This window comes from Festucalex cinctus, chromosome 12 (assembly GCF_051991245.1).
Source record: "Festucalex cinctus isolate MCC-2025b chromosome 12, RoL_Fcin_1.0, whole genome shotgun sequence".
NCBI lineage: Eukaryota > Metazoa > Chordata > Actinopteri > Syngnathiformes > Syngnathidae > Festucalex > Festucalex cinctus.
In genome coordinates, this window is record NC_135422.1 from 20,917,768 (window position 1) to 20,927,720 (window position 9,953).

Below are 9,953 nucleotides of genomic sequence, written 5' to 3' on the forward strand. Positions count from 1 at the left end.
TATCTATGTTGTAACATCCCCTCCATGATTTTGAATAGCTAACTTTGTCACAATGTTTATTATGTGCCACGACTAAGTTACGCAAAACATGGTGATTTGACTTCTTTACGCCATTATCATAGCTGTCTAATTCGAGTAAAACAAACTAATTGAGTACTACACAATGTACTACAGTTTGTTGACACACCCTTTTCCGCGCATTGCAGGTCAGTCGTGGCCAATCAGCGGCGCCACGCTCGATATTGCGGCTCTGATTTGTCCTATCAGGAATCGCTTCTCAAAAGCAAAACTTAATTTTGTCTAAACTTGTTAGCGGCAATTTAACAGGTATTCTTCCGCCCAGGTAAAATACTTCCGAACAGTAAATAGTGCGCACTTGTTGCAGTAGTACTGGCAGTGACTAGTGAGACTTGTTGAAATTAATATTTAATTATTGGACTATAGTCATTTAAAGCTCTCTGTGATTGTTTTCTTTTTAACATAAGTAGACTTTATAATAAACTTGTCATTTAATGAACTGGATGTTTTTCCGCCATTAATGTGACTGTATAACTTAATTGAGGGGTCAAGAGAAAAATTTTAGCGAGAGAAAGTAGAAATAAAAATGAGATTGAATTCTTATAACTGGGTTGTGACCGTGTTTAGAATTAACTAGTCACATTCAAGTTCATCGTTAAGTATGTATAAACAAAGTTAAAACGTTTTATTATTCTACTTATTGTCATTTTTTGACATCAGAAATACATGGCATTTGTAGCTAGAAATGATCTCAACAGTTAAATTACAGTATGAAAGGATTTTTGTACAAACATTAAAAATCATGCCAAAGGGATATTTATATATATTTTACCAGCACTAAAAGCTCGCGTCACATTGTATAAATAACTTTAAAAAGTTAACCTGAAATGCATTCCAGTGTGGGGTATGCATGTTGTGTGGTTTCTCTCTTTTCTTCCACTTTGAAAAAGTTGGAATGGTTGGGTGTCAATATTTGCCCTGTGATTGATTGGCTTGGGTCAAGTCCAGGGTGTATCCCGCCTCTCGCCCAAGGTGAGCAAGGTTAGCCTTCACCTCACCTGTGACCCGAGTGTGAAAATGCAGCATAGTAGGATATGATCAAAAGAAGTTGCTCCTAAAGTTTGCTTGGAAGGAACCATGTGTGTATATGAACCAATATCAGCCTTCTCTTGGGCCACCCACTATGCGGGGGTTCCCGGTCATGTCACACCTGTGTCCAGCTTCAGGAGTTGACAGAGTTCCGGGATAAGTGAATAGAAATAAAACTCGAGGTTTATTGGCATATAAAAGAAGACATTTCAAGATGTGAAGTCCCTGTTGTTATTAACGACAGCGGCAAGTGTTTTGTAGCGTGAAGCGGGAGAAGCCTCGGTACAATGCGGAGGAATACGTTGAAGAGTGGAGGAGTGATTCGCCTCGCCTCCCCGCCTCCGAGCCGCCCGGTTCACTAGCAAACATCCACTTGCTCTCCGCCAGTAGCGCCAGCAGACAAGCCCGCGCAAGTGCAACACCTATGGTGAGTATCTTGAAGAAACTTTACTACCTCTCCTACTAAGATGTGACGCACGGGTCTAACTCAAAAATTCGGCATAAAGCGCGACATTTGTGTCTGTCCGCGGATGGGTACCATTATTTGCTACGAATGCTTTCGCTCTTTCTCACAACTCTCGACTGCCCGCCATTCATTCCAATTTCCGCGTGTCCCAACGATCAATCAAGTTCCCCGATTGATCAAAATATTGACATACGTTTGTTAATCTCATTCGGTAATAATTACACCGCCCCACATATAATTTTTTTTTATTCCTAATGACAATTTAATAAACGGAGAGGCTTTTTGAGTATTATTATACAGCTGAAGTATTTTTATAGTGGCTTGTTTGAGTTATGATCTTTTTGCTATATTCATGACTTGGTTACACTGCACACAGAGTACAGCTCCTAAAGTTTGCTTGGAAGGAACCATGTATGTGTAAAGTGTAAATAGGAACATGCAAGATCATACAGGTGTGATGTCACTCCTGTGTATAATTGAATGGCATTCAGTTGAAGTTGTCTCTTGAACATATTTAATCGCTTTGTACATTTTTGGACAGTTAGGCGTGCAGTTCGTTGCCACCTTGAATTCTTTCTAACCGACTGATGTTTAACACGCCTAATGTATAAAAAATGACTCCTCAAAACCGGTTTGGTTAAAACTGCAGCAGCATGCTGGATCTGGGGAAGCCTCTCCAAAACCAGTTGGACAAGTGTGGCAAAACAACTTCAAATATGGGACTGATCCGAGCTCTCGATCGATCGATCGATCGATCGATCGATCGATTGATCTGTTACAATTTACAAAAATTGAATTTATTATTATTATTATTATTATTATTATTATTATTAATTCAAGTATAAACCAGATGTAAGCCATTGTGTACTGTTTGCCTTTGAAGTGGTTTTTATCCAAACCAGTTTCCCCCAAATGTAAATAAAGTCTTTATCTTCATTCCAGGCTCATCAACACAATGCCTGGTTTTTGTCTGCTACTATAATGAACACTTGTAACCTGAGCCTATTTAAATAATAATAATAAAATAACGATAGTTTTTCATTCCATATTTTCTCCTTTGTTAATCTGTTTTAAACTGCTTTAGTCTGCACTCGTGCAATACTTGAATTTCCCCTCTAAAGATCAGTAAAGTATTATCTTAAACTGTTGCAACCGTAAAACCTTTAACAGTAAAGGCACTGTTTAATGTAAAATGTTTAACATTCCTATCATAAGCGATAAGTTACTGTATAATAGCCTACAACTAAAATAAAGTAAAACCACTCTCAAATCAACTTAATTTACAAAACATTTACCATTAGACGGAATACACATAAGTGGTGTGCATGCGCACTGGAAATATTCACGCGTGCTCCATATTTGATTGAGCCATTACGCATTTGCATAGCAAACATTGCAGCTCAGTCAGCATGACTGTGGTCAGGCCATCCTCCTGTCGGAAAGTTGAAGTCAAGCCAGCCGCTACAACGATTGCTTTCAAGGGACAATTTCAAAATAAAAGCCTAATAAGGCATTGATATCCATGTACAGCAGTCCTAAGGCTGTTTGAAAGCGCTATATAAATAAAGATGATTGACTTATCAAATCGTGGGACACGTGGCCCTGGAGAATGGACCTCCAAGTAATCAATTATCAAATTAATTGACAATTAAATAGTCAAGTCATCATTTGGAGCCATTTTTTAATTTAAAATTATCCAAATCCTCATTTCAGCATATTAACAGTAATCGATAGATGAATCCATTCTAAAAAATATTCTATAATGACAGCGTTAGTACAGCGTTAGGTAGCGGGTTCGAGTCCGAGCTTCGGCCTTCTTGTGTGGAGTTTGCATGTTCTCCCCGTGCCTGCCTTGGTTTTTCTCCAGGAATCTCCGGTTTCCTCCCACATTCCAAAAACATGCATGGTTGGTTCATTGAACACTCTAAATTGTCCCCAAGTGTGATTGTGCGTGTGAATGTTTTTTCGTCTATGTGTGCCCTCTGATTGGCTGGCGACCACTTGAAGGTGTACCCTGCCTAGCTGGGATAGGCTCCTGCTCGCGACCCAAGCGACTCTGAGGATAGGTGGTTCAGATCATGGATGGATGTCTTTTTGGAAAGGAGAAGCTTGTAATTGTTTTAATAAGATGGAACTTGTGTAGATGTGATGTGTTGTAATTATGAAATAAATTAAAAAATGTACATTTACAAAAAATTCTGTATTTTTTCCCAATATTTTTAAATACGCTGACATTACGACCACAAACAGCTATTAGCTGTTCTTTTTTTTTTTCTTCAAGAGAGAGCTCATAATTGTTCATTCGACAGTCTTACCGATTCAACATCTTATCATCATTGCGCTCTCTCTTTTTTTTGTGTGTGTGCGCATTTGTGTGCATGTGTGTGCATGTATGTGCGCATGCGCTGTGAATTTGTGTAAATTTGTACTCATTAGTTCACCTAAAACCTAATAAAAATCCCATTACCCTTCACCTTAACTGGGTACTTCAGACTCTCGCCAGAGTCGTGAAGTTCTGAAGGTCAGGAGACCAGAGGAAAGGTTAAAGGGAAGAAAGATAAATTAAAGTGAAATCCAGCACCAGCTAAACACCACCTGCCACTCACATGGTTACAAAACCAGAGTCTTACGCCAACCCCAGAAACCTCTAAATTTCAACAAATGAAGGAGATCTCAAGAGACCAGAGGAAGAACTAAAGAGAGGAATGAGGGAAGGATAGATGAAGCAGAGTGAGGTCCACAGACTCCAGCATCCACTGATTCAATGAGCAGTGGGAGGGAGAAGCGAATTCTGTTTGAATTTCAGTAGATGCTGGTGTGATGGATCTGGCATGCATAAGGCCGTCACCAAAGAGGGGAGCCGTCGACGGCAGCCCAGCAAGGTGAGCACGGCCCCCCGAGTATCCCCCAAGCCGTGGCACATGTGGCACAACCCCCCACGCACCCCGGGCGGCCACCGGCTGGAGAGCCAACACAGACGCCTGGAGCGCCCCCGACCTGGCCCGCGCCCCAAGCCCAACGCCGCAGAACGAGGCCCAGCAGGCCCCTACGGCGCCCCACCAGCCCACAGCCCCCAATCCCCCTACGACCTCCCCCTCCCCCGCGCCCAACCCACACCCGCCACCCACCACGACCCAGCCCCCACCACCCCCCGGCCCCCAACCCCCCAGCACCCCCCCAGCTACCCACACCACCACCCACCCCCCAACCCCGCCTGCCCTCCCCAAAACCCCACCCCCCTGCCACACGCGGAACCCCCGCCCCCGGGAACCGGTGCCAGGGGGGCCGGGCAGCAGCGCAGAGAGGGAATCCGCGCCCACCCCACCTCCAGCCGCGTGGAAGGGCGGAACAGCAGGGAGGGAAGCAGAGGAGGAAGCACTGGGGGAGGGGCGGTACCCCAGAACACCAAGCCCGGTGGGAAGAGGCCCCCGATTGTCACGCCTGTGTTCCTAGTGAGACCTAACCCTGTTACTGAGTTCGCCATCTCGCCGACTGGTGAACTCTACCCTTACACTGTGAATGTGACCCCACCCAGCTATTAGCTGTACTAATGACTTCCAAATTGTTGCCAGGTCAAATGCCCATCTTCCCTCCACCTTACAGGAAATAAGACTGTTGCCAACACGAGGACCACCGATAGCATTGGTGTGATTTTCTCTTTCTCTCACTCTCTCTTTTTTTTTTAATTGATTCATTTCATACTTGCTAAAAAAAAGTCAGAAAAGTCACTAAACACGCTTTGAATGGGCACATTCTCATTGGTTGTTTGTTTTCAAAGTCCAATTCACGAGCACGTTTAGCAGCAACTTCACCTATTTGCCACCCTTGGCGTCCATCTGCAGCCATTCTATCATCCCTCCGGCCTGCGCGTGGCACGGACGTGGCCGTGATGTGGTCTGACAGCCCCGTACGGACGGACGACAGCGTCGTGTGCCCACCTGTGTTGAGTTTCCTCCCATTCGTTGTGTCTAGCAGCTCCGATTACCCGCCAACCGATCCTCTCCAGGAGATGCAACTGTAGCTGTCATTGCGTGGCGCTCACACCCGCTTGAAATGGAGGTGGAGGCTTTGCCAACTTGTCAAAAGTTTGACACCCAAACTCAGGTCAGGTGTAGCTCAGGCAGGACGGTGTCTGCTCATTTTGCCTCGCCATTCAGTGGTTGATTTTCCCAGACCTGCAACGCTGCCCTTTTCTCCACCTCATAATGTTGCCCAAAAAGGTCACTCTGTACCCGATAGGGGACGAGTTAGTGAGCCTGTCGTCCGTCTACGACCTCTTGGACGAGCAACAGCACTTGTACACGCAACTCCTCGAACAGCAGGAGAGGAACTACAGGGCCTTCCTGCAGATGCTCATGGAGTGCTCGTCCGGCCGCGTGGACGCTTTGATGCGAGAGCTGCAGGACGCCAGGAACGACCTGCGCGCCGCCAAAGCCGAGCTGGCCGAGCTGAAAAAGCAGCTGGTCGGCTCCAACAAGCAGGTGGAGTGCCTGGCCGAGAGTTTGGCAGCCGTTCGGGGAACGCTGGATGGCCTGAGCGCCCAAAGCGGAGGCGGGGATCCCAAGCAGCGGAAAGGGGGCGGGCGCTTACGCCAAAGCGGCCTTGGCAAGAAAAGAAGCGAACCCAAAGCGTTGAAGCTGGTGACCGACCTCACCGATATCCACTTTGAGGGACTCAAGGTTGTGCTTGCTATCTTCTTATTGCTCACTACCAGCTGATTTCGTGATTCCTGGAATTTGGAGTTTGTTTACATGGGAAAAAAAAAAAAAACTTTTTGTTTTTGACCTGCCAAAAATGTTTCTAGCACACATGACAGACATCTAATCCGCCGTTGCAAAATAACCCAACAAAGTGCTTAACTCACTGGGCGTCTTTCAAATACCAAACTGAGAAGTTATGTGGCTTCTGTTGGTTGCCATCTTTCACTCATTGTCGCCTTAATTCCTCGCTGGAGTTTGCGTCTTCTTCCTGTGCTTATGTGAGATTTCTCCGAATATTGATTGGCGACCATTCCAGGGTGTAACCCCGCTTCTGGCCCAGGATTTCCCCCAGAAAACTTGCCGAGCGCTGTGGTCAAGGACCGACTTGGCAATTCATAAAACTACGAATCAATACTTTTAATAAAAGACATCAATTAATGTGCCTTCTTGCGTCACAGGGAAATTTATTTTACAACAAATGAAACCACAGAAATATGCCTGAGGCAGCATGTACGGCGTTCAAAAACTTGTTCAAATGTGCTCTTGTGGTATTCAGAGTAGCCCAAGATATTTACAGTGCTGTGGTTGTAATTGATTTCAATTCTTATTTATTGTTTTGATCAGGTTATGTTCAATAAAACATACATGATTAATGTAATTGCATTGGATTCAATTTTAAATGTAAATATTCAATTTTTCCCCATACTAATGCACCAAGTAAGAGCAAGAGGTTTCTACTATTTCTGGCATTGGTACTTCTAATAATGTCTTCCATAATACAATTAAAATTGGTACTGCGTGAAATCCTGAACGGAATCGAAAATCAAAGGCTTGTAAATCACTGGGAGAAAATCTGTCACCCAAAGACTGCAGTTCATCTGCCGTCCAAAATGGATGGAAACGAAATAAATCAGTCAAATGTTTGCATTTTCAAACTTGAAATGGCTGTATTAATATTGTTGTTGAAAGATAGCGTTTCCTGTTTGTTTTTTGTTTTGTTTTTTGCTGCAGGCTGACCAACTAACAGAAGAGCAGATTGCTGGTAAGAAAGCACTCACTTCATTCACTTAATGAAAAGAAAATATTTCCCTTTATTGAAATGGAATGTGTGTTTACAAAACACATACATAACTAACTGAAATTATATATTACTCTTATAAAAGTAACTACAACTAACTCTAAATATAGCACCTTTTATTTTGGTCTTTGTCAATATTGCACAGGAGGTTTTGGGGTTCATTTTGAATGTATTTGGTATTGCTGTGCATCAACATTGTAAAAAGAAGGTCAAACAGTTGTTTGGGAATTATAGTTTACTTTATTACACTATATGTGAGTTTTTTCTTAATTTTGTCATATACTCCACATATAAAAAACTAATAGTAAAATGAATGAAAATGAAATCAAAGGTAAGCATTTTCAGGAAAAAAACACTCAAATGACAACTAACTGAATAAAAAAAAAAAAAGAAAAATCAACATGAAGCAAAACTTAACTGGAATTTCAAATGCAAAGTTACCATATTCCGACCCTGGTGAGAAGAGATGATGAGTTTTTTTGTTTTTTTTTGATGAAATGTTTGCTTGGTTGACATGCGTGCAGAGTTCAAGGAGGCCTTCTCCTTGTTCGACAAGGACGGCGATGGCACCATCACCACCAAGGAACTGGGCACCGTCATGAGGTCGCTGGGTCAGAACCCCACCGAGGCCGAACTCCAAGACATGATCAACGAGGTGGATGCCGACGGTACGTCGCCTCCAACTTCACACCGCGTTCTCCTTTTTCCTTATTTCCGAATCACGTGTGATTTATTTGTTTTTTTATTCCCGTCTCGTAGGCAACGGGACGATCGACTTCCCGGAGTTCTTGACGATGATGGCCAGGAAGATGAAGGACACAGACAGCGAGGAGGAGATCAGGGAGGCGTTCAGGGTCTTTGACAAGGCGAGTCCGACTCACTCACTCTCCTCCGTCATCGTTTTCCCGCAACTAATTTGCGCGCGCACGTCAACAGGACGGCAACGGCTTCATCAGTGCGGCGGAGCTGCGTCACGTGATGACCAACCTGGGCGAGAAGCTGACGGATGAGGAAGTGGACGAGATGATCAGAGAAGCCGACTTGGACGGAGACGGGCAGGTCAACTACGAAGGTGCGCCACCATTTTGCTCCCGACTCTCATTTACTGTTCGCCACGCATTTCATGTTGTTGTTTTTTTTGTGTTTGCAGAGTTTGTCAAGATGATGACTTCCAAATGAAGCGGACGCACAGCCACAAACAATCAGTCAAATGTTTCACTTACCTCTCGCAAAAATCTGCATTTAACTGATACATTTGTGTATATGCAACTTGAACATGAATGTTGGCACATGTCAAAACTGTGCACGTTATACCCATGCATAAACCGGTTTGTAATCCCCCCCCCCAATCTGGTCAGGGGCCCGTCTGCTTCCTGGTTCTGCCTCTTTGCCTTTCTTCTGACTTCCTGTTTACTTTCTTCGTCTTCTTCACGCATGCAGCTAGCTGGGCCACATGCTCGCGTCGCGAGTCAAACTGGAGAAAGAATCCACTCCAGACTGCTTGTGGTGTGACAGGATAGCTGTTTACCTTTTGGGGGTCCTCACGTCATGAGGGCTTTTCCGGGTGTCTGATTTGTGGGTGGGTGAGGTGGGGTATGAATCTGTATTAATCACTGAAGCATGCTGGGTAACTTTTTTTTTATCGACTAATGGGTATGTTTGTTTTATTTGAATAGGGAGCGGGTCTGTGCTGTGTGGCATGTCTATCTTCAGGTGTGTAAGTATGCGTGTGTGCGTGCATGTGTGTGTTACGGCGAGGCCCGACCCAGTCCAACTGTTCTGTTGAGTTCAATTGACCTGCATTCCAAGTTGTATATGCTATCTTCTTGACATTGTTTTTCCAATAAAAGACCATGAACTGAACACTTCTTTTGTGCCTTTGTGATCATCTGATGTGGCATCTTTTCGATGGGAAGGATGGTAGAAAACATCTGGGAGGCGATCTAATCTCAGACCCGATAACACACGTAGTCCATGTGAGCAGCACACAATGTGTTGTTGCACAATCCGGTCGCCAGCCATAAAAGATGCAGAGGTCAAGCGTCGATGCGCGAAGCAACACCTGACGAGATGTCTGTCAAGCGTTTTCTCCACATAGCCTAGTGTGCAGTTGAAGTGTTGCTAGGCAACTTAAAGCAGGGCGCAAATCTGTGGGAGTTTTAGACAAGTGTGAGAGAAGAAGACTTGGAAGAATCTGACAAAGCGGCATTCCCAACAGCGATGCTTAAAAAGACAACCAGGACATGATGGCACTGTAATAACTTTCTATTGGACGGCTGCTTCTTATCAGCTGCTAAGCAATAGAGCTGAAGGCTTTTGGAAAACTGTGGGGATTGTATTTGAATCAGCAATGATCTCTCTCGCTCTCTCCCTTACAGGAAAAAGAAGTTAGTGTATGTGTGAGACCTATATGGTGTGTTGCATATAGCCACTACCATTTTGCCAACAATGCTTTGCTTCCACAATTCTACCTCTGAAATGAAATTGTTAATAAATATAATAAGTATTTGCTTTGTGTGTGTGTGTGTGTGTGGGGGGGGGGTGTTACTGGTGCGTCCTCTTATTAAAAAAAATAATAAAATGAAATAAAATAAAAAATAAA

At 44.0% G+C, this 9,953-nt stretch overlaps 1 protein-coding gene across 1 annotated transcript; it reads left to right on the top strand.

Moving 5' to 3' along the window:
• The first annotated feature begins 1,405 nt into the window (after positions 1–1,405).
• On the top strand, positions 1,406–9,214 carry LOC144031359 (calmodulin). Its single transcript, XM_077538424.1, has 6 exons — positions 1,406–1,534; positions 7,285–7,315; positions 7,876–8,019; positions 8,111–8,217; positions 8,288–8,423; positions 8,502–9,214. The coding sequence occupies exons 1-6, from the start codon at positions 1,532–1,534 to the stop codon at positions 8,528–8,530; spliced, it is 450 nt and encodes a 149-aa protein (XP_077394550.1). The 5' UTR covers positions 1,406–1,531; the 3' UTR covers positions 8,531–9,214.
• Positions 9,215–9,953: the final 739 nt, after the last annotated feature.

What these genes read in the sequence shown, in the direction of transcription:
- LOC144031359 (XM_077538424.1), top strand. An exon ending in CGTTCAGGGTCTTTGACAAG is followed by an intron (nt 8,218 to 8,287) that starts GCGAGTCCGACT and finishes GCACGTCAACAG; the next exon opens with GACGGCAACGGCTTCATCAG. An exon ending in CGGGCAGGTCAACTACGAAG is followed by an intron (nt 8,424 to 8,501) that starts GTGCGCCACCAT and finishes TTGTGTTTGCAG; the next exon opens with AGTTTGTCAAGATGATGACT.